The 24,632-nt window shown below is 36.8% G+C and overlaps 1 protein-coding gene across 4 annotated transcripts; it reads right to left on the reverse strand.

The window, feature by feature from the left end:
* Positions 1 to 4,739: 4,739 nt before the first annotated feature.
* LOC133723617 (cysteine synthase-like) lies at positions 4,740 to 10,704 on the reverse strand. Of its 4 annotated transcripts, none has more exons than XM_062150509.1 (11): positions 10,399 to 10,703; positions 9,975 to 10,084; positions 9,716 to 9,773; positions 9,210 to 9,473; positions 8,978 to 9,115; positions 7,674 to 7,725; positions 7,532 to 7,581; positions 6,495 to 6,554; positions 6,242 to 6,322; positions 5,106 to 5,281; positions 4,740 to 5,000 (listed from the first exon to the last, which is right to left on the reverse strand). In XM_062150509.1, exons 1-10 carry the CDS (start codon positions 10,636 to 10,638, stop codon positions 5,192 to 5,194), a joined length of 1,143 nt encoding a protein of 380 aa, XP_062006493.1. In that variant the 5' UTR covers positions 10,639 to 10,703; the 3' UTR covers positions 4,740 to 5,000; positions 5,106 to 5,191. The 4 variants fall into 4 exon arrangements, with proteins under 4 accessions (XP_062006493.1, XP_062006491.1, XP_062006492.1 ...); XM_062150507.1 differs by having other exon boundaries at positions 4,740 to 5,005; XM_062150508.1 differs by having other exon boundaries at positions 4,740 to 5,010.
* Between the last annotated feature and the right edge of the window lie 13,928 nt (positions 10,705 to 24,632).

Here is a 24,632-nt window from a genome sequence, read left to right on the forward strand (position 1 = left end):
AATTTTGTTGCAGAAATTTGCAATAGAATTTGACACTTTCATTGAAAAATATTTTGTTCTTTTTTAAGAAAGAAATTACATTTTATTTAAGTGTAGTAGCTATGTTAATCCTCAATACATTTCAGAAACAAGGATTTTTTGCAAGACTTATTCGAGTTTATCAATAGAAAAATAAGCGGCCTAAAGATAATTCTCGCCCGGGGCCTTGAAAGACTCAGGGCCGGCCCTGAATTCAAGGTTCTAAGTGGTTAATGGTGGCAAAGCGCGCTTTCAGCTAGATAGGTCAATGTCCATGTGGTGGTTGCTAAAGGAGCGATCTAACTGAAGTTTTAACATAGTTGGTGTAGATTAGCGATTCACTTATATCTCTTTCTTTGCTTGTGTGTTGACTAAATTCCGTCAATGCCTCTCTATTTTAAGCTCAGCTTCAAAGAGGTGATACCAATCCCTTGATGTAAGTTACGTACAGTTTCAACTAGTATTAGGACATATTTGGAATTGATTTTAAGAGACCTATAAACGCTTTTGAATGGAAAAAAAAAAAAAAAATAGTCTAATTATAAGTAACTAAAAAAAGGTACAAATATTGACACCCTACCAACTCTTTGCTTGTGTGTTAATTAAATTACATCAATTCCTCTCTACTTTAAGCTCAGCTTCAGAGAAATGATATCAATCCCTCGATGCAAGTTAGGTATAGTATTCAACTAGTAGTTTTAGGACATGTTTGGAATTGACTTTCAAAAACATCATTCTTCCCTGATAAAATATCACTTTAGGTCTTTAGTCACTTAACTTGGACCTCGTCTTACACTTTTGTTCCTCCGTTAAATTTACCGTCAAAACTCAATTAGATCAAGGATATTTTTGTAAATAAAAGACTTTCTTAAGGAAATTTTCAAAAAAGACTTGAAAATGAGAAAATGAAAAATTAAATCAAATAATATCCTAAATAAATTTTATTATTAATATTTCGATCAATATATATATATTTTTTTTTTGGCTAAGAGATCAATATATCTAATAATTGAACAAATATGTATCCTTTTTGACCTTTTATTTAAAAAAATATATTTTTTTATATTGCAAACCAAAACAAAGTGTCAATTTATTGGGCGACATATTTTTCTCAAATATAATTTTATATTTAAAATTATATAAAATTATATTTTAGTGATTTGACCAAAAACACCGTCCATCATTAAAAGTAGATGGCCAGGTTTAAAGTGTGAGACAAAATTAAAGTTAAGGGATGAAAGTGATATTTTTCACTTGTGTGGGATGAAAGAGTCGATCGTATGAAAGCTGAGGGACCAAACCAACTATTTTTTCATTAAAAAACTAATTTTTAAGAAAATAGCAGATATATGACGCAGGTAAAATTTATCCTTAAGATTTTTTTTTTTTTTTGAATAAAACATCATCATAGAGATTTTCATTGATAAAAGGTCAGGCCAGAGTAGCCATTACATACCCTCCCGCTGCCATCTATAGACAGACAGAGAGTTGTGAAGGTAACACGGTGGTACATAGGATAGGTCTACTCATTCGACATGTCTTGCTCACTTATTCAAAGCAAGCCTATTCAACTATGAAACAGTTAGCATAGTAATAGGCTAAATTTAAAAAAACTAAAATTTCTCTTTGCCCTTGAAGCTAGGGCTAGGAGGCTTGCCCGAGTAGAGCATGCTCAATACCTCCTCAACAGGTACCTTCTTGGATTTCGGTGGATTCTTGTTCCTGGACCCAAGAGGGCGGCCTCTCTTCTTTTTGGTAGCTGCTTGTTCAGTTTGAGTGCCCTCCTTTGGCCTCGCTACTTCCGCAGGCACAAGCATGCCTCCTGGTGCTTCTATCAATCCCAACGACTTGGCAGTAAAACGCATAGCAGGGATCTTTATCTTTTTGAGAGGCATGCAAGTATCTCCCTTCCTCTCAAGTTCAGCATTCAGCAGGAATTTTAGTTTCTTTGGAGAAGCAAAAGGTGAAGAAGGTCTACCTCGCTTTAACGATTCCTGTGACTCATGCACTCGGGGCAGAACTTGTGCTTCGTCAAAAGGGACCAGCACAAGTGCCTTATCACTTACCCCAGAATTTTTTAGCTGTGCACTGTGAAGAATCACCGGCTTCCGCTGTTTTGGGACATCCTTGGTGCCAAAGAGATTGCGAGCCAGTGGTGGCAAAATCGGGGTTTGGATGCCCTTGAAACGAAAAGTCCCATTGTGAAACATGCCATTTGCAACACTCTGAAAAGGGTTTGGCAGATCCAGATTTTTTCCTTCTTTCATTTGGTCATCCTGCAGCAGGTCAGACTGGGTTGCCATCCGACATGTACCATTCTCGTGAAGGAGTAAGTGGCATATCGGACAAACTCCATTCAGATTTTCAAAGAAATAAGATATCTCCTCCACAATGCCAGGAGCTAACTTTAGAGTTCTTTTAAGAAAGAAAGGCCTGGAGATCTCATGGGAGACGCGAACCCTAATTTTGCCAGTATTGTCAAAGAGCTTCTTGTCAATATCAAGAAATTTACCAGCCACGGATGCCACGTTGATAATGGTTTGTTTCACCTCCAACGCCGGCGGGATGTTTTCGATCCGGACCAGAAGAAGAGAGAGTCCATCTTCAACGCACCGGGAGCCATTAGACCATCATACTCCTGTATAATCATCGGTGCACGATTAAAGTACCAAGGTCCTCCCCACAGCACCCTATTGCGATCCTTCCTGAGATCAAAAGCAAACACAAAGTTGTTGTGGGCACGTTCCTGGACTTTGAAACGACCATCAAGAACCCACACCCTTCTGAAGTGGCGTTGGAGGTCCGAGGCAGCATACGGTTTCGCCGTCAGAGGCTTCGCTAGCAGCAAAGATTGGGAGATGTGCAGTGGTGCAGATCCATGCAAACGAGATATGTCTACGACATCATCCCCTGCCAGAGCCAGGGACGTCGCAAAACTGCCAGTCACTGCATCGATGGAAGAGGCCATGCTGAGAGAGGATCAGCAGCAGGAAGGACGATCACAAAGATCACAAGACAACGACGCAGGTCGCTGTATTTAGGTTTAGGGTTTGAGAGCGTCAGAGCGGCGCCATAGAGATAAGGGATTCTATTTCTTATCAAAATTGTTTGAGTACTTAGTTTGTTTAGTTGTGTGCCTATCCTTAAGATGAGTGTATAGGTGCAGACTTTTTTAAATGATAGACTTTTTGAAAAGTCCATAGCTTCTTTAAAAAGTTGATAGACTGTTATTGATTTCTTAAAACCATTTATTTTAGCTATAGACTTTTTATTGATTCATGAAAACGTATATACTTTATTATGAATGACTTCTATAGATTTTCTAGCCACGTGCAAGGAAAAAAAAATATTAAAACCAATGCAACTCATATGTAAAACAAGATAATAACTCGTTGCCTCTTAAATGGTCAAGTATCTTCTAATAGAAATTGACTCAAATGAATGATTATTATTTTGTCTAACTAGTTTATTCTCATTCCTAATCTCCCAAACAACATAAAGATACAACTATATTGTCACTTGAAGTTTATGGTTAATCATTCTCATCAATTTTGTTTTTGCCGATTAACATATATCATAACAATATTGGTGGTCAATGTCTTGTTCTATAATCAATCAATTGAAATTCAATTGTTCAAGCTTTCTTTGAACCCGTAATATAAATTCAAATTGATGATAATAATTACTAAGACACAATCCAGTATTTCATAGCAATACTATTCAAGATTTTAGGGGTACACTACAATATTGGGTTTTAGGGTTTCATAAATTATTTTTATTGCTATTACGGTTTCAAGTATCACAATTGAAAGAAAAAAAAAATCACATTTAACAACTACAATGAACATGTTGGGTATTAAAAACGTTGATATCATAAAATATCAGAGAAAATAAAAGAAACCAAGAAAGAAAGATGATGGAGAACCAATTTACCTCTTTGCGCACATAGAGAACTTTGATAAACTTTTTCAAATCTTTGGTTTGGACGTTTGGTGGGTGGAAAATTATTGGAGTTTGTTATGTATAATTAACAATACAAATTTCATGATTATCCATGATTTTGTAATTCCATAAGTAAAGTCTTAATTGAATATCCCTAGACTTTGATGGAATTCATGAAGTCTTTAAAAATTCTAATTAAATACCCCGAGACTTTCATAGACTGCTAAAAGTCTATATTGAAAATAAACCAAAAAAGAAAGATTATGAACGACCAACCTCTTTGCGCGCATAAAGAAGAACTTTGATAAACCTTTTTAAATCTTTGGTCTAGTGGCTTGAAAATTATTAAAGTTTGATATGTATAATTAACACTTCAAAATTCATAATTATTCATGATTTTCTAATTCCATAACTATGAATGATATTTTGAATACCTCTGTATTTTCATTCTTTTTTAGAAGTCCTAATTGAATACCCCTAGACTTTGGTAGAATTCATAAGGTCTTTAAAAATCCTAATTGAATACCCCGAGACTTTCATGAACTGCTAAAAATCTATATTGAATACACCTAGATTTTTAAATTCCATAGATTTCTTTAAAAGTTCCACTAATTCCATATACTCACCCCCCTAAATTCTTCTATACAGTAAGCTTCAAATTCACACCTATGCACAACGATGGTGCTCATGGGTGGAAATGACATGGAGTATCGGACGTTCCTGGAAACCATTACCACAACCGTGAAATCAAGCATGGCACCTATCCTCATGGCTCCAGATTAAACTACCACAAATTTCTTGACATGATATGGTACAATATAGTCCAACTCCACCAGATATCAAGGACCCATTTGTATAAATATACATCCTAATGATGTTTGTCACTTACAAAAAACAATGCAGGATGCTAAAAGATAGCTTGTCCTACATCTGAATCAAAGCACATAACTCACAAATTTGTAAGTGGGTAGAAAGTGGAGAAACAACATCAGCCATCTTTATATTTGTTCAGCTACTTTGCATTCCTTTTAACACCTAACCTGAACTGCACTGCCCACAGTAAATCACAAATCGAACAATATAAATATATTAACGTGTTACGGAGCAGAAAATACTTATCCAGTATGACAGTTCAAATCTATTACCTTTGAAAAACGTGTTCGTTACTGTTTGCTTGATGCTATATAAGCTGCCAATCTTTTGCCCAACTCATTTACCCTGAATGGTTTGTTCATGTTCCTCGCATCTTCTGAACATCTTCATATATCGATTGGAAGAGTACAGTTGGAATATACCTCTCACCAAAGCTAGGAAATACAACCTGTAAAAAGTTTTTGTTTTTCGATAAAAAGAATGCAACGTCAGGTTAGAATAACACTCTGTAAGTACCGAGTAGAGCAACAGGCAACAGAATTAAACAAATCAATATAAACTGTTTGCAATGGCATAAATGCATTCCATCTTAACTCATTCAGAAAACTCATGAGTAGGAGTGCAGCAAATCTACTGCTCACTAGATTGGAAACATAGGCCAATTGCCGGTTAATATGAAATGAATCCAACAACAAAGATATTCAAGAACATAACAAAAATTTGATTAGATAGGAGATATAAACAAAATATATTCTCCAACCCAGCAGCCTTCCATCAAAGAATAGAGAATTAGAGATCAATGAAATTTGTAAATCAATCTATGGTACATATTCTCTTGTCCAGTGTGATGAGATTATGTCAATATAGGGTACTCATCGCCACAATGAATTTGATAAGGATCTTGGTCCTACTTCTATATTTAATGGGGGCGGAATTTCTTTATCCAAAATAGTATAATCCGGATTTTTTTTCACAAATGCTAAATTACTTGAACCCGAGCTGTTTAAGACTCTGTCCTTCACATGTTTACTCCCAACATATTAAAAACCCAATCTTTATGATCCAAATACACAGAACTGTGGAAGCATTTTGGTGCCTTTCAATATATGTCTTTTAATTTGTTTTCTGTCAAACTATGAAGCATCTGCAATGCTTCAGTTAAGTTTACTCAAGTCTCGGATGCATTCTGAATCACCTTATCTTGATTACAAATCATATTTTCTTCGAGACAATTGATATCATCTAACTAAACAACTATTTGTTAGTTATCTCATTCTGTGTTACTACTTTATGATTTAACCAACACCGAGCCCTGTCCATAAATAATCATTTTCAAAAGAGAATAAATATCATAAATATATATGTGCGTGTGTGTGTAATTAAAATAAAAACTACACAGAAACCTCACCGCAATAAGTTTTCCAGCATTCTCAGGTCTTCTTGCTAAACTTATTGCAGCAGCTGCAGCAGCTCCTGATGAAATACCAACCTTGCATATTGAACTATCAGGATCAGCAGATTCAGAAGGATAGAATTGGGAATTATGGTGTGCCATTTCAATAGGTAGCACGAAGCTAGACAAAGTTAAAATGCCAAGATTTCTATAAAAAACAAATAAATAAATAAAAAATGCTTCAGGTGGAAGAATTAGTCAATATTACCAGCAAACCTTCCTTCAACGCTAATCTCCTGGCCATTTCAACAGCTTCATCATTGGTAACCTACATTTTTACAGAAAAACAAATAGAAAATAAAAATCTGAAAAGACAAATGTAACGCCAAATAGATCATTCAACTAAACTTATAGGTAAATAGTTACATCCATAATCCGTCTACCGAATATGACCAGGCTTCTGCCAAATGCACATATCCATCAGTCTACTTGATTTGACTTTATTTGATTCTAGTATTTTCTTTGCCTAAATGTATTTGATCACTTTCTCTTTTAGTCGAAGTCATGATTGAAGCATTCTGACTGTAATCGTAGTTTAGAATATCTATGCTACAAATGAATACTAGGCAGATAAGAGGCTTCCTAGGCCTGCTTCCTGCTTGGGCTGATAAGGCTTTCCAGATGCCCCTGCATCCCCAACCCTTAATTTAGCACATCCCACTCAACTTCAGGTCATGTATTGAGCTTTACCTAAACATTATGTTCTCAGCCACATTTCATATGAGTTAAGTTGTTGAGTCCAATATATTTGCATTATTTTTCGGTTTGTTGGAATATACTCTAGTATAATCCTTAATCTTATTTCAGGTCTTTTGATTTACAATGGAACAGTGTCCAAACAGGGCGGTCCGAGATTAGTTATTTAGCCATTTTTGTCCTTGACTAGCTATGTTTCTTTCTTAAATTTCTTCTTGCTAGTTTAGAGTGCAATACTCTTCAAACCAGATTAAAGTCCACCCAATCAAATCATAATGGCTTCCTTAAAAACAAGAAATCCCATTCACCGCCCAATAACGTTAGAATCCATCAAACTCGCAAGCAAATTTCTGGCTGAGTAATAAGACATGTCTCTCATAAGCAAATCTCTAAGTCTAATTTCTTAACCCTTCAACCAATTCAAAAGGAAAAAAATAAAAATAAAAAAAATAAAAAAAGCAAGAGAAGAATAAAAGACACTAAGTCTAAAACTTGTGTCCCCATTGTCCTATGCCAACAAACAATAAAGGACAACCAAAATGAACTTACCTTGATGACTTCATCAAGCAGATTAACGTCCAATATGCTTGGCACGTAACCTGCATGAAGGACTTGCCTGAGTTATGCATCAAAAGCATACTGCAACAGCAAATGAATCTAATTAACAATACAGACCAACAGGATTCTTCACCTGGATTTTCTCCGGAGATCACACTCCGCTCTGCTGGTTCTACACCTACTACCTGGAAAGAGAAATCAAAACAAGCTCAACAAAACCAGGAGAAGAGACACAAAGATAAACAACACCATGAATAACATGGCCTGGCGATGTGCCAGCGTTCACAGGGCAGCAACAATAAACTTTCCACTATATCAATAATGGGTAAAAAAATATGCTTCTGCACGTACAAATATCATTATAGATTATGGAATAAAACAAGATGATGAACAACTAGAAAGAATAAGAAAACAAGGAACCTCTCTCGTGGCTCTCTGTCTCTTCTTACTCTCTCTCTCTCTAGGATGGTCTACAATTCCTCACACTCGTCTTGGACTACTATACTCTCACTCACCTTGGACTTGCCTCCTGTTACTCTCATTGGAGAGAAAGCCTCTCTTGCTTTATGGTTTCCTGCCACTGATACAACGAGCCCAACACATCTTTAGATCCTAACTGGATATATAAGTTAATCTCCAAGACAACATTATCAAAGGATTCATGTCTTCTTCTGAGATCATTGACTTAGGACGTCTTCAAAGGCTGGACCATTAACCCGCAAGACAAGCTTGAGTTGAGTGATGTCATCTTCTTGTGAGGCTTTACTAAGTGAAAAGCAAAGTTTCTTAGAGGAAGAAAGAAGGGCCAGAAACTTAGTAGATCTGCTTTGTTGGCCAATTTTAGGTTAACTGAGAAACAGGAGATTTTTTATGCTGTTAGGATTGACGAAGTAGAGCAATTGTAGGACAGAGTCTGATTCTTTACACCTATATGAGTGTCAGTATCTTTAGAGTTTCAGGACTGAGCAATTGCAGGACGAAGTTCAATTTTCTGTGTAACCATCTCTTGTACCCATAACTACAGAGAAAAACTACAGAAGAGCTTCCAAAAGTTGGGATTGGAAATCATAATATTATGTCTGTTACGACGAATCTTGTCAATCAGGTGCTGCACATCACCTTCACTAGGTAAAAGCAATCAAAAGTGTACCTCACTAAGAGGGCAAAATGAAAACTGAAAACATTTGACCAAAGCAGCACCCAAAGACAGATTTCATATTTGCATTTATCTCTTTCCTCCCTAGACCAAGGAAAATAAATTGAAATACATCTAACTTTATTTATTATGTGCAATATTTGCATTTAACGTACTTTTCCAGAATCTCCAATGACTGTGTTTCAGAATGTAGTTCAACATGATTGTGATATAGGTCTTCATTATATACAAGTATTATGCATTACATTTATACAAGAAGTCTTTGTGTGAACTATACTGACCTTTATCTCTTTGTTCATCGCTTTCAGGTAACGCCCAGTGCCTGTAACAGTACCACCAGTTCCAATAGCAGCAACAAAAATGTCAACACTTCCCATGGTATCCTCCCATATCTCTGGCCCGGTAGTATCAAAATGGATCTGTAATTTACAGATGTGAATCTTGATTAAACATCAATAGTATACCATAAGATTTAAAGATTAGGATACCTGATATCTCTCTTCCATAAACTACCTTTGCATTTGCAGTATTATCAAACTGTTGAAGCATAAATGAATTTGGCGTGCTGAGAACAATTTGTTCAGCTTTATCTAAAGCCCCTTTCAAACCCTTCTCTGGATCTGTCAAAACAACCTCCGCTCCAAATGCCCGTAACAGAATCCTTCTTTCAAGATTTATGGATGCAGGCATGGTCACTATGAGTTTATACCCTTTGGTAGCAGCAACAAAAGCAATTCCGATCCCTGTATTTCCACTAGTTGGTTCAACCAATACATTCTGCATGGTTACAGAAACAACATACAATCCTTACATATAGCTGAATAATTCACCAAGGGAAGTACCACCCTCGAAAGAAAAATAATAAGAATCATATTAATACATAAACAAATAAAAGAAGATGGCGTTCACCAAAAGCTATAACATCTCATTCGATTATCCATTGCAAAAAGAATCTCAACAGACGAGGGGTCAAATTAATATATGTAAATTATTAACATGATGATAATAAGACAGCTTACCTTCCCAGGAGATATTAATCCACTTTTCTCTGCATTGGATATCATGCTACAGCCAATTCTGAAAGGTTAACAAGCAAAGACGAGATGAGTTCATCTGCAATGAATCTCCACTCAGCAGACGGAAAGGTTGATGATGTAGAAATTCTAGTATGGTAGATCATCAAGATGGCAAACAAAGATAGAATTGATTCCAACACAAAGAGTGGAGTGGCAACATTAGTAAGACTTGGAACATGGGGTAGACAATTGACCAGCTTACCTATCCTTGACACTTCGGCAGGGTTCCATAGACTCGAGCTTTGCCGCAATATTCGCCACACAACCTCCGCTAACTTTGTTGAGGTATACCATGGGTGTTCTCCCAACTAACTATATCGATTTTCCAGAACATATCAAGTCAACAAAAAGTAAGAGAATTCTTATTTTAGAAGACAACAAAAATTTCATCAAGACAGGAGAAGAACAAAAAAATTATGACAATGGAAGCAATACAGAAAAGGAATCCAAACAAAAAAAAACACAGAAACTGATGCCCATAAGTAGTTCAGACTGAAAAGATAGAGAACATGTTGCAAATGTTTGTTATGAATTACCATATTTATATATCTCAATTTCAAACCCAAACCCATACCCATACCCATACCCACAAAAATATGTATTGAGACGAAAGAGCAAAAGAGAACCTGGGTTACGTCCTCGGCAATATTGACAGTGTCGAGCTCGTCAATGGTGGCGTAAACAGAGGAGGAGGCTTTGGGGAACACGAAACGGGACCGCTTAGTGGGTGGGAGGAGGGTAAGCATGGGAAACGGGAGAAGAGCTCCATTAGTGGATGAGGGAAGCTTGAAGGATGCGAATGGTTGCCGTGGAGGAAGAATACACGGGGGAAGAGGAACAAGTGGAGGAACTGATAATGTCGCCATTGGTTAGAGACAAGGTTTTTGAGGGGTTTTAGACGGGCATTTCAGATACACTATACGCATACGGTGTGGACCGGATCAAGGCCGCGAGTAGGGCTGGGCATTTTAGCCCGGAAACCCGGACCGGCCTGTAAAGGCCCGACCCGTACGGTCCAGGTTCAATTTTTTTTATAGTCAAAACGGTTCGGGCAGCCCGGAAACCCGGACCGGCCTGTAAAGGCCCGACCCGTATGGTCCGGGTTCAATTTTTTTTATAGTCAAAACGGTTCGGGCAGCCCGGAAACCCGGACCGGCCTGTAAAGGCCCGACCCGTACGGTCCGGGCTCAATTTTTTTTATAGTCAAAACGGTTCGGGCCGGGCCTTAGTATTCAAAAAACGGTTCGGGCCCGGGCCTTGAATCTCAAAAACAAAAAAACCCGTCAGGCCCGTATTACTTAAAATAGACAGGTGTTCCTATATTATTGGTCATATGATAAGGCTTAAAACCCTTCTCATAGGGTCGACCACACTGAATACTTTCTTCAACTCCAAATTGCCAAACTCACTCTGCTTATCATTCTTCACGACTAGCCCTAAATTTTAGCCGCCTCCATCTTTTTCCTTCTCCTCCGCCAAATCGAGCTTCCGGCCGTTCGCTTCGATTCTCAACTCCAAGATAACAACATGATCGTGATATAGGCTCAGCATGGAGAAGGCTAGGTGGTGCCTTAATTACCCATCGATCTGTGCTAACTGCTAAAGGCTCCAACTATCCATCGATCTGTGCTACCACTTCATCATCCATCAATTTCGCACCCCTTGTTGAGATCTGAAGCTCAAAGAATATGGGTCCAAGCTGGAAGCTCACAGCTCTTCAATTCGGTGTTGTAAGTCTGGTGGATATTGGGTTTTTGATTTGGAATCTAGGTGTAGTTTGAGAAAAAAAGAAAAAAAAAAAAAATGGTTTTGTGGTGGACTTTGTCGAATTGTGCATGACCTGTAAGTATCACTACCCCATATATATATATATATATATATATATATATATATATATATATATATATATATATATATATATATATATAACTTGTATACTTGAGCTTTGAACTCTCAGGAGTATATGATTGGGTTCAAGAGGATAAATCTGTCGGTCATGATCAAGGTTACCCACAAAGGAATAAAGATTGGGATTTGGATCTTCGCATTAAACTGCTGCTGTGAAATCCTTGAAAATTTCGTTTTGGTTCTGTTACTCTGTGAAGAAATCTGATTGAAGTAAATTTATGTTCTTGGTGTATTGTGAAGAATTCTGATTCTGTTAACGTTTTGATTCATATTGTAGTACTGTAAATTCATGTTCTTGGTGTTCTTGATTGAAGAATTTAGACTTTGTATTTGAATTGCAGAAAACAGGCATTTGGGCCCGAAATGAAACGGGCCGGTCCCTGTTGGTGGCAAAACGGGCTTTGGGCCCGAACCGTAAGAAACGGGCCGGTCCCGGGCCCAGCAAAATATTAGTTAGGCCCGGCCCGTGCCCAGCCCTAGCCGCGAGTCACTTTTTCAATTTTTATAGTGGGGTGGGTAAAAAATCCTGAAAAATTGGCTCAGACCGGTCGGTTCGGTCCGAGTTTTTTTAGAAAAATTTGTAACTGATGTCTATAAATTTCAAGCCAATCCCGGACCTTGAAATTCATTTGATGTTAAGCCCGAATAAGTGACTTTTTATGCTTTTTATTTTGGAAAAAATACACAGACAGTGTCTGGACACTTTGAGGACTGTTAAAGTGATACCAGGACGTTGAAACTTATCAATGTGATACTTGGACTTATATTTTCTTGTCAATTTAGTACTTATGTCAACTTTCTGTCACAACACCGTCATTTTTGACCATGTGTGCCGCACGTGAGGCTGAAATGAGGGCAAAAAAGACTTTTTCACTCCATCAAACACTAAATGAATGGGTTCAAAATTGAAAATAAAAACTGAATAATTTATTATATTGAAAATAAAAGATGAATAAATTGTTTTTTGCTTTGTTCTATAGACCAAGATCCCAATCCAATATATTCCCAAACAAAAAAACAAAAAAAACCAATCCAATAAGTATGAACCTAACAATTCTTCATGTTCATCTTCTTAAACCCAGCAAAAAAGGGGAAAAAAATCCCAACAATTGTTCATGTTCTTGAACCCATTCTTGTTCATCGTCTTAAACTCAACAAACCTAATTTGGAACAGAATTGGAAGATCTAGGAACCACCAAGAATAAAAAAGAATGAGAAATAAAACCAAGCTTTGAAAGATGGCCAACTCCCAAGTCATTCAACCCTTTTCAACTCCCAAATCCTCTCGATAATGTGTGGAGGTCATGGAAATTTTCTGTTTGAGTAGACTTCCATAAGATTGGTGGGGTTTGATCTGAACTTTGCTGATTGGATTAGGTTGAACAAAAAATTTATCTGGGTTCATTCTGAACTAGTATATTTCCATAGCGGCATAGCTCAATCTCGGTCTGCAACTTCGTTGACCAAAATGCCCCCATGTCTGATTCGATGAGCTTAATCGACCCAGGTGTTAAATCTAAACAAACCAATCATGTACAGAGGAGCAGAAAGATGCCCAATTCTGCTAATTGCTCCAAAACCCCGGTGTGCGATCGATCTCAGTTGGCTGTGATTGATGTAGTGTTGTTTATTGCTGTGATTGGGGCTCGTGGGTTTTTGTTGTTCCCATATGCGAAAATCATCTCTGTCAAGACCATCGAAATCATTGGGATTGTTGTTGGAGCATTAGGGTTTGGTAATTAAGCTATTAGGGTTTATCGCATTAATTATTATGTTAATAAATCCCTAGTTATTAGGGTAATGCGTAGGGTTTGAATTATTCTTCAACTACTTACCACGTTCTTAGGTCATGTAAAACGTGGGTGTTTGCTTTGCTTTTTGTTTCCTTGTAAAGGCTTGTATAAAGCCATAAGTTTGTTATTCAATGAGTAGCTTCAATCTCCCAAATACAGAGTGTTTTGTGCTAGTATAGTTTGTGCTTCCAAGAAAGTGGTATCAGAGCCCCATCACGGGGCCTGATTGAGCGAGTTAAGAAACTGCAATTTTTCTTAAAGAGAGAAAGAGCGAGAGATTAAAGAAAGAAAGAAAACATAAAGGAGAAAAGAGTGAACGAGGTATGGCAACAGAGAGTAACTTCGTTCAACTAGCAATTCTTAGGTTTGATGGTCATTACGACCATTTGGCCATGCATGCTTATGGAAAATTTCCTCAGGTCAAAAGAATATTGGAGTTTGGTGGAGAATGGGATTCCTATAGCAGCAGAAGGAGTTGAACCAACTGAGACGCAACGAAAGGCCATTGAAGATCAGAGGTTGAAGGATCTGAAGGTGAAAAACTATCTTTTCCAAGCTATAGATAGAACCACCATGGAGACAATTCTCAACAAGGAGACTGCAAAAAGCATATGGGACTCTATGAAGCATAAGTATCAAGGATCTACCAAGGTTAAGCGTGCTCAACTGCAGGCTCTTCGAAGGGAGTTTAAGACTCTTCAGATGAAGGAAGGTGAGACTGTTGATGAGTATTTTACTAGAACGCGAACCATTTCAAATAAGTTGAAGGCACACAGTGAGAAGATGGAAGAGATTGTGATCGTTGAAAAGATTATGAGATCAATGACCTCAAAGTTTGATTACTTGGTGTGTTCAATTGAAGAGTCCAACAATCTTGCTACCATGACCATTGATGAGTTGCAAAGTAGTCTGCTAGTGCACGAGCTGAGGATGCAAGGCCATGGAAGAGATGAACATGCTTTGAAAGTCACTAATGCAGAGAGATTTAGAGAAAAAGATGAAGACAGGTTTGAAGGAAGAGGAAGAGCTCGAGGAGGCTTTAAAGGAAGAGGCAGGGGCAAAGGCAAGCAACCTTTCAACAAGGCTTTGGTGGAGTGTTACAAGTGCCACAAACTAGGGCACTTTCAATATGAATGCCCTAGTTGGGAAAAATGAGCAAATTATGCAGAATTAGATGATGAAGAGGAGATGGTGTTGATGTCGTATGTGGAGATGAACAACTCAACAAGGGAGTGTGTGGTTTCTTGATTCTGGATGTAGCAACCATATGTGTGGTAATACGCAGTGGTTCTCTGATCTTGATGAGAAGTTCAAGCAATAGGTGAAACTTGGAAACAACTCGAAGATGATAGTAATAGGGAAAGGAAACTTTAGGCTACAAGTCAGTAGAGTAACTCAGGTAATTACTGAAGTCTATTACATACCTAAGTTAAAGAATAATTTGTTGAGCATTGATCAATTACAAGAGAAGGGCTTGGCTATTTAATTCAGCATGGAATGTGCAAACTCTACCATCCAAAAAAAGGTTTAATCATGCAAACTAGGATGTCAGCCAACAAGATGTTTGTTGTGCTTGCTTCTGTGCTACCACAAACTTCAACATGTTTCCAAACAGTTTCAGAAGACTACACACACTTGTGGCATTGCAGATATGGCCATCTCTGTCACACCCCGAGCTTGAGGCATGACTAAAGTGATGGATTAAGAGTCGAAAATGTAAGTTCGCTGGATTTTTTTTTTCTCAAGCTGAAGACTTTTAGAAAAAAAAAACCAAGAACGTAACCACCAAAATTTTGGTTGGGTTATCTTTAAAGGAAGAATCATTTTGTTAGCAACAATGAAATGGAACTTGAGAATTAGAAATCTCATGAAGTTCAAATATATACTTTCTATTCAAGGATCTGGAAGAACTACATAGTAATACACCAAGAAGATGCAAAAAGCTTTAAGTACAACTTTCTTTCTTTGTTACTGTTGCCTTCAAAGTTTCAAAGTGAACTAAACAATCTTAAAAACATAATACTAAACAGAGCATTACATTTTGTACAAAGGCAAGTTTAGTTTCAAAATCATCCATCACATATAGCATCGAAAGCTTCACCAGGTTATCACTTCATAGCCAGCCAACCTATTCCTACCACCTCATAACATGATAACCACAAAGTTAGACGCCTCAATTCAAATATGACAAGGCATCCCAGCCTAAGAACAAAGGTATCTGATCAATAAATAAAGCACAGCCAACGCACCATCACAAGGCAAAACTAAGCAAATTTCCACTCAAGAAAGCTCTGGAATATCACTTAAATGTCCACTAGCTCATGGACTACCTGAAAACAACCACAAGAGTAAAGGGAATGAGCTTCACAAGCTCAATAGGTAAGACAAAAACAATCATTATAGCTAAGACTCTAGCCCAGCAAGCACCGGAAAGTAAAGGACATGAGACTGAATGTTAATCACTTTTCAAGATCAGAAAGATGATCACAAATTAAGGTTAAAGCTTAATAGTCCTGATGCACTTGTAAAAGAAAATCAGAGATCCAAAACAATTTAAAATGATGAGGGATCTCTACTCCAGAGAGAACATTGAAACTGTGAATATCAATTCTTTATGAACTTAAATAAGCATCAATAGTATAAACACAAGAGAAGAAGGCTGAAATTTACGGTCACTTGACAGCAAGTTCAGTAAATAAGAATACTCATTTGAATCCAGATAGGAAAAAAGTAAAAACCATAAAGCCCTTTTCTCTTCAAATAACTCTTTAGGAATTTCTGAAATCATTTCTTTTTTGGCTGTAAATTTCCAGAACAGGAACGGTTTCCAAAACACTGAAACTTGAATTCTTGAAATCCTTAAAATTCCGGTTAGAGCCCATTGCTCGCATTAAGGCCACCGAGCACACCCCGTACAAGCGGATCCTGATCAGGTTTTGGGTCTTTCACCCTAGGGAGGCACAATTCCTACTTAACTTTTCCCGGGCCTAACCAAATAAAAACCATTAAAATTTCAATCCTTTCTTTCCATGAAACCTTTTTGGTTTCTCCAAATCAAACTGACCATTCAAAGGATTTTCAATAAGAACTTGTAATCCCTTTTCAAACTGTAATAGGATTCTGCCAATAAATGGCACTTTAGCTTAAATCTGGTTTCTTTCAAGAAACAAAACTTTAACAGATCAAGTTCTTTTTGTGAAGATCAAATCAGTAAGTACACATAAGCTTGGAGTTTCAAAGTAACACTTGATCAACATTGATATAGACAGACCTTTAACAAAAGGAGATATAGGATTCATAAGACTGTAAGTAAGGTATTTCAAAGAATAAGACTTTGTTTTCAGTAAATCAACAACGGAAAAGATGGTTAAATTCATGTCAAACCTCTATAGGGAATTTCAGCATTTTCAAGGAAAAACTGAACAATGCAAAATCAATATATATAGCATCGTTGCAGCGACCAAAACTTTGGAAGGAGAGAACGAGACTACCAATATGGTTTCTTGTGTGCATGTAAAAATTCCCAGCAATTATAATGCAAAAGTTACCTTCATAACAATGTCAATTTGTTGGAAAAGAACATGATTGATTTGCAAGAGCCTTTACTAGTTTGAGAATTACTGATCATTCAAAATTGCAGATTGAAGATCAAGAAGTAATAGTCAAGGACAGCAGACACCGATTACTTTATCAAAACGACCAACCATGATTATATAGAAGATTGAGAAGGGAATGAGGCTCCAACAAGAAGCATATGTAAAAGGAATCAGCTTTTCTGGTTTTATAGCGAAACGCTCAAGTTATCTGTATATATAATGATGAGCAAAGATACCAATTGAAAAACAAACAAAGATGTAGAATTTTGCGAATAACAAGGGGCATGATCAGGGAGTAAAATTTGATCTCAAGTAAATAATCCATGGAAAATTTAATGAAAAGCCAAATCAGTAAACATATATAAACCTTGTACATTGAAGTAATGGTTGGTTTCCATAGGCATAGCTAGACTTCCGACGAGATACAACAAAGGAAAAGTTTACCCATATTTTGATTCGAAAGTATGAGAGATCAGCTTTTTCATTAGCAAAACTGAAATTGGCATCAAACTAACAGGTAAAGTCTCTTTACTTTAAGCAAACACTTATAGGAAAAAAAAAGAGGAAAATTTGACTAACTGTGCACAGCTAAAAGATTTTGTTCAGCTCAGAAAGTCATTGCCAAGGCTTTTGGTAAATGACTGATTTAATAAGAAGGCTAAAAACGTCATAAGTACTTAAAAGCCAAGAGCATCTATTAGTTATTAATACAAGCATACCTTCATTGAGTGATCTATTTTTGAGTTCGTAAACTCGTAACTTCAATGTAGATGTAGTCAAAGAACGAAACTTTGATTCAAGTAAATCCCACAATTAAGAAGCTTTGTTGTAATATAGGCCCAATAATGAGAGTTTTGGTTCCAAGTTTGACTCAACGAACGTGATACAAGAGTGTATTTCAAATCAGACTTTTCATACCAAAACACAACATCATATGTACCAAATTGAGAACTTGATACGAGAAAGCATTTAAGGAAAAGAGTAAACTTGAGGATATAACTTGTTGTGCACAAAGTAGAGAATTTTTGCAAGTATGGCTCAAATGCTAGTTTCAAATCAGCTTTTTCAAGTATGAGGGGTTATACATTGAAAACAAGAGTAAATCAGTAAATCAATTGTTAAAAATCCTTGTATGAAAAGGAATGGAACTATGTTGGAATTAAATCCAAGAATGAACCATTTGATTCAAAATTTGACCAGAACAATTGAGACAAAAGTGTATTTCAAACCAACCTATCCAAAGTTAAACTCGAATTCAATCCCACAAATCACTCTTTAAAATGAGTTTCACCAATTGTGGTCAAAAGCTGGTTCCACTCCTATGTCAAAAGACCAAGAAATATGAATAGTGGAGTAGCAAGAAACATCTGTTATTTCGTTCAAGTCACAGACCAATCAATATATAGTGTAAACTGAGAGAGAATGATACTCTAACATGAAAATCTTTTACTCAACTCAAGATTTGATTTCATATAAGACTAGAAGACCAAGATATAGTGGTCATAAGAAGCAAGGACGTTCGGTACTTAAAGTTTGTTTACCCATCATATAATTGCAGATCAAGACAAGGTAAAACTCGACATAGAGACATATGTATCAGTACTAAAACAACAAAGTTCCATCAATTTGTAATCATAACAGAATCTCATAAGAATTCGTAGAGAAAACATCTCATATCAATCACACCCAATACATACTAGATTAGAATCTAAGATATAAAGAAGGTTTTGTTTTCCCTACCTCAACTCTTACATATCAGCAGCCAAACAAACCATGCAAAAGCAAAACCAAGCTCAAACGCAAACACCCAGCTTGTACCGTAGCAATCCAGTCATGGAAAGCAACTCCATATAGAGGGAGAATTTCATATTCTTGAACAGTGAAAACTCATGGTGAATTCTCTTTTCTCTTGGTAGCTAATAGTGGGTTGATTGTCAATGAATTAGAGAGTAGACTCATTAGAAACAGAAGAGAAGAGTGTAGAGAAAAGGAGAAGGAGGAGAAGAATACGTGTCTAGTTGAAAGAGGAGAATATAAGGGAGAGATTGATGGACGGAGGAGATCAAGCAAAGTGTCTCATTGCAAATTAGGTGACTGGATGCTTCTAGTACTAAACTAGATATTCAAGAAAATTGAACACATGTTTTTAACATAACTAAGAACCCAAACTAAAAATAATAAACTCAATTTTTAACACTATGAGCAAAACACAAAAACATAAGAGCAAGGAAAACAATTTTCCTAATAAAATTTAATTAATACTAGGTCATCACAATCTCAGTTTCAAGGGTTTGAGAACTCTTATCTATAAGAAGATGGTGAAAGGCCTACCATCGCTTAAAGCTCCATCAAAGCTGTGCACTGATTGTATGGTGGGAAAACAACATCGAGAAGCAATTCCAAAGAAGAGTTTGGGGAGAGCCTCACAAAGACTCCAACTAGTCCACGCTGATATCTGTGGACCTATATATCAAGTATGTCAAACAGCAAAAAGGGGTACTTAATCAGTTCATTGATGACTATAGTAAGAAAGCTTGGCTATATTTCTTGTCGGAGAAGTCTGAGGCATTTGTCACTTTTAAGAAATATAAGAATCTTGTTGAGAAGGAAACTGGAAACTATATTTTCTGTTTGCGTACTGATAAAGGTGGAGAGTTCACTTCACTTGAGTTCAACAAGTTTTGCAGCATTAATGGAATCAATAGGCAACTTACTGAAGCCTGCACCCCGCAGAAAAATGGGGTTGTTGAGAAGAAAAATTGAACCATCATGAATATGGTGCGCATCATGCTGTCCGAGAAACAAATTCCAAAAGAGTTTTGGCTTGAACTGGACAGTACATGTACTGAATCGAAGTCTGACTTTAGCTGTGAAGGATGTGACTCTTGAAGAGGCTTGGAGTGGGATTAAACCTACTGTTGATTGATCACTTTCGAGTGTTTGGTTGTGTTGCTCATGTTCGTGTTCCTAACAGTAGAAGAACAAAGTTGGATGATAAGAGTTTCAGGTGTGTTCTTTTGTGTGTGAGTGAATAATCAAAAGCCTATAGACTTTATGATCCAGTTTCGAAGAAAATTGTGGTGAGCAAGGATGTTGTGTTTGTTGAAGATGAGAAGTGGGATTAGGGAAAAAGTGCTGAAGAGATAGTGTAATATTCTAGATAGGGGTGATGAAGATGAAACCGAGAATGAAGCTGTGCAAGTTGTAGAAGAAGATGAAAATGAAGAAGATGAGCAAGTAGAGGAGGAAGAAGCAATCAGTTCACCATCCAATGAATCACTTGAAGAAGGTTCAGCAAGTCTAAATGAAGGGAGGATCAGGAGACAACCACCTTGGATGCAAGATTATGTGAGTGGTGAGTGACTATCTGAAGAAGAGGAGATGCACAACTTGGTGATGTTCACTTTAGCTGATGATCTGGTTGCATTTGAAGAAGCAGTCAAGAGCTCAAAATGGAGAGAAGCCATGGATATGGAGATAAAAGCAATCGAGAAGAATGAAACTTGGGAGTTGACAACACTGCCGGCTAGAGTAAAGAAAATAGGTGTGAAGTGGGTATTCAAAACCAAACTCAATAAGAATGGTGAAGTGGATAAGTGTAAGGCACGACTTGTAGTGAAGGGCTATTCTCAACAGCATGGTATTGACTATACAGAAGTGTTTGCTCTGGTAGCTAGATGGGATACAATTAGAATGATACTTGCTCTTGCAGCTCATAAGGGTTGGTGTGTGTACCAGTTGGATGTGAAGAGTGCGTTCCTGCATGGAGAACTGAATGAAGCTGTGTTTGTTGATCAGCCACAAGATTATGAGAAGAAAGGTGAAGAGCATAAAGTTTATAGGTTAAAGAAGGCATTGTATGGGCTCAAACAAGCTCCACGAGCTTGGTACAGTAGAATTGAGGCTTACTTTGTCAAGGAAGGGTTTGAGAGATGCTACTGTGAACGCACATTGTTCGTAAAGTCTGGTGAAGGAGGTAAGATTTTAATTGTGAGTCTTTATGTAGATGATCTCATCTTTACTGGAAATGATGGAAGTATATTTGAGAAGTTCAAAGAGTTAATGAAGAGGGAATTCGACATGACAGATCTTGGCAAGATGAAATACTTCCTTGGTGTAGAGGTTGTGCAAAACTCAGATGGAATCTACATTAGTTAGAGAAAGTATGCTCGTGAGGTGTTAGAGAGGTTTGGCATGGAGAAAAGCAACTCTGTGAAGAATCCTATTGTTCCCGGCTTGAAGTTAATGAAGGATGAGGAAGGAGCTAAAGTGGATGCAACAATGTACAAGTAGATGGTTGGGAGTCTCATGTATTTGACTGCAACGAGACCGGATTTAATGTATGTTGTTTGTTTGATTAGTAGATACATGGAAAAGCCTACGGAGTTGCACCTGCAAGCTGCAAGAAGGGTGCTTAGGTACTTGAAAGGTACTGCTGAGTTGGGAATTGCCTACAAGAAAGGTGGAGAAGAGAGTTTGATAGCTTATACAAGCAGTGATTATGCAAGGGATATTGATGATAGAAAAAGCGTTTCGGCATATGTCTTTATGTTGGAAACAGGAGCTGTGTCGTGGTCCTCAAAGATGCAGCCGGTGGTCACACTGTCTACTATAGAGGCGGAGTTTATGTGCATGTCAAGGAGTGTGGATGAGAAGGATTCTTGAGAAGCTTGGTTACATTTAGGGTAAGTGCACTACTAGGATAAAGTTAATACACATCAGTTCCTAATTGATGTTAAAAAAAAAAATCCGATGTCTTAGTGGGCGATGTTAATGATCGCCAAAACTTAGACATCTGTTGATAACTGATGTCTAGTTTGGAATGAGACATTGGTTTAACGTTCAAAATCGATGTAAAAACGTTATTATGATCACTATTTTGGTGTGTTTACCTATTGTCAAACCTTCATATTTTGGCATTTTGACATCGTTACTGATTTTAGAAACAATGTCTGATAATATTTTACACATCGGTTCCCTTTAATTTTTGCTTGTGGTTCATGAGCTTTTCGCGTGTTTGCTACATAATATTCCACTAGACATTCAATCTACATTCTGTAGTATAGTTTGAACTAATATAATTACTCATTTTAACATCGGTTCCTGAAGAATAACGATGTTCAATGCTATGTGGGACATCGGTTCCTTGGTCTATATCGATGTTCATAGTAATGCTAGACATCGGTTCTAACCTAATAATTGATTTTTGATTTCAAAATGATGTACATTCTCCTTTATGACATCAGTTTTTGTTAGTAACTGATGCTTTTTTTCTTTGTTCACATCGGTTTTTGTTTTCAAACTGATGTATTTTCTCTTTCTTGACATCGGTTTTTGTTTCTAAACTGATGTATTTTCTATTTTCTGACATCAGTTCTTCTTCAGTAACTGATGTATTTTTTCTTTCTTGACATCGGTTTTTGTTTTCAAACTGATGTATTTTCTCTTTTCTGACATCAGTTCTTCTTCAGTAACTGATGTCTTTTTTTTTTTCTTGACATCAGTCTGCGAATTTAAACTGCTGTAATATCTCTTTCCTGACATCAATTTTGTCATTTTAAAGCAAGTATTTGGTACTAGAAAGCTGATCCACAAATAACAACATGAAATTCAAATGTAATTTAAATATTAGGGAATTGCATTAATTTCTATCCAAAATTAGAGATGTTAATAGTTTCAAAAGTTTTGCACAATAAACCTTAACCTACTTTAAGGCTAGTCCAGAAGATATCACTACTGCAATAACTACATGCAGTATAATTTGTTCACCGTTGCTGCAATCACTACATCTACTACAAAATGGTCAGCAAATTAAATCTAGCCTTACTCAAAATCATATTGCGCAAGTAGTCAGCCGCTTCAATGCACACCTCATCAAGTTGCTCTTGGGTATATTGTATCTGACTCTTTGCCTCCCACTAGAAATGTATAGCACAACATAAGTCATAATCATTTTATTATTTAAATCAAACTGCTTGTCAAACTATAATATATGCATTTACCTTGTTTGAAAATGAAAGAGTGTCATCATTTATAATATCTTTCATATATCGCATCACATAATAGCCACACTCAACTCTTCCCGGTTGTTTAGATACGCCCTATATATTAAGATTATTGAATTAGAAATGCATTATTGAATTAGATAATCAACCACATATATCATTATTTACCAGAAGTAATTTCACTTTGGGCACTTTGTTAACCCTACTCATTTCAGCATTGAAAGCTTTAACCGCACTGTACACCACCAAACTATGTCATTATCCAGCATATTGTTACTTGGTTAGAGAAAAATACAAATAAAAAATCAGAATAGTGCTTACTTTATCACCGAGTTCTCCCATGATTGGTAATGAACTGGTTTAGGCAAAGGGTCCAACATGTAGATTTCATCCTCCCAAATAATTGTCAATATCCAATGTTCCCTACATGATTAATGTAGCCTACATGATGCAATCAAGTAAGAAAAATATATGCAACTGAGCACCAAAAGGCATCATGATCGAATATAATACTTACCCCGGATTGTAGGACATAAAAAATATACGATCAGCCTTTCCCTCTGTAAGTATTTGGACTACTCCTTTCAACACATGACTCTCCCAAGGCTTCAAGGACAACAGATATGCAAAGTATTAGGAGGATGTCTCTCCTAATTGTTCGGTGATGTAAGGCGAGTAAAAGAGGATCGCAGAATCAAATCATGAAGAGAGATTCAAGGAAGTTAATCCACTGATCTTGAGATTGAAGTGTCGTTAATACATATCATATATTGCATGATTCTAAATAGATATGCATTGATTTTAATTGATCTCAAAATCTCTTTGAATGCATATCCGATTACTTGTTCAAAACAGTTTAAATAAACCTTTCCATATTTATCTTATTCGGTGATTAAGATAAAGATTTGTTTGAGGGGGAGTCTTGCTTCTCTATAAAAAGGTTTTGAAACTATTTACAAAAGTGAGGTTTTTCGGTGCAAAAATTATTCTTCTTGAACCACTTAGGTTCTTGCTCAAATTGGTTTTCGAAAACTCTCATTGTTTGTTTCATGAATTCCTTTGCATAATCAATCACGTTGATTCTCAAGATCAGTGAGACGATTGAGTACTAGGAAGTGGTAGATTGGTTGACTAGAATTCTATGTGGATCTAGTTAGAAGTTAGAACAGTAGTAAAACAAGTTAGCATTTGTTGCTAAGTGAAAGTGTGTGTTATGAACAACACTACTTGTATACTGTAAACTTGATTGTTTCATATTGGATTGATTATTCGTGTTGGCTACGTCAAAAGCCACGCAGTGAAGTTTCCTCAGTGGTGAGGTTTACACTGCGTCAGCAATTTCTGTGTGCTTATTGTTCTTATTGTATGTTTGATTAATTGTTAAGACACAAACTAGATAGATTGTGTTCCATTTGATATTTTCAATTGGCATCAGAGCGGGTTCTAGAACTTTCTAGTGATCCCAGGAAAGATGGAACATTCACGTGATAAGGCTGCTGGCGGATCTATAAATAGTCCTCCATGGTTCGAGGGTGGATGTGAAAAACATACTCAGTGG

This window comes from Rosa rugosa, chromosome 7, assembly GCF_958449725.1.
Source record: "Rosa rugosa chromosome 7, drRosRugo1.1, whole genome shotgun sequence".
In the NCBI taxonomy this organism is placed as follows: Eukaryota; Viridiplantae; Streptophyta; class Magnoliopsida; order Rosales; family Rosaceae; genus Rosa; species Rosa rugosa.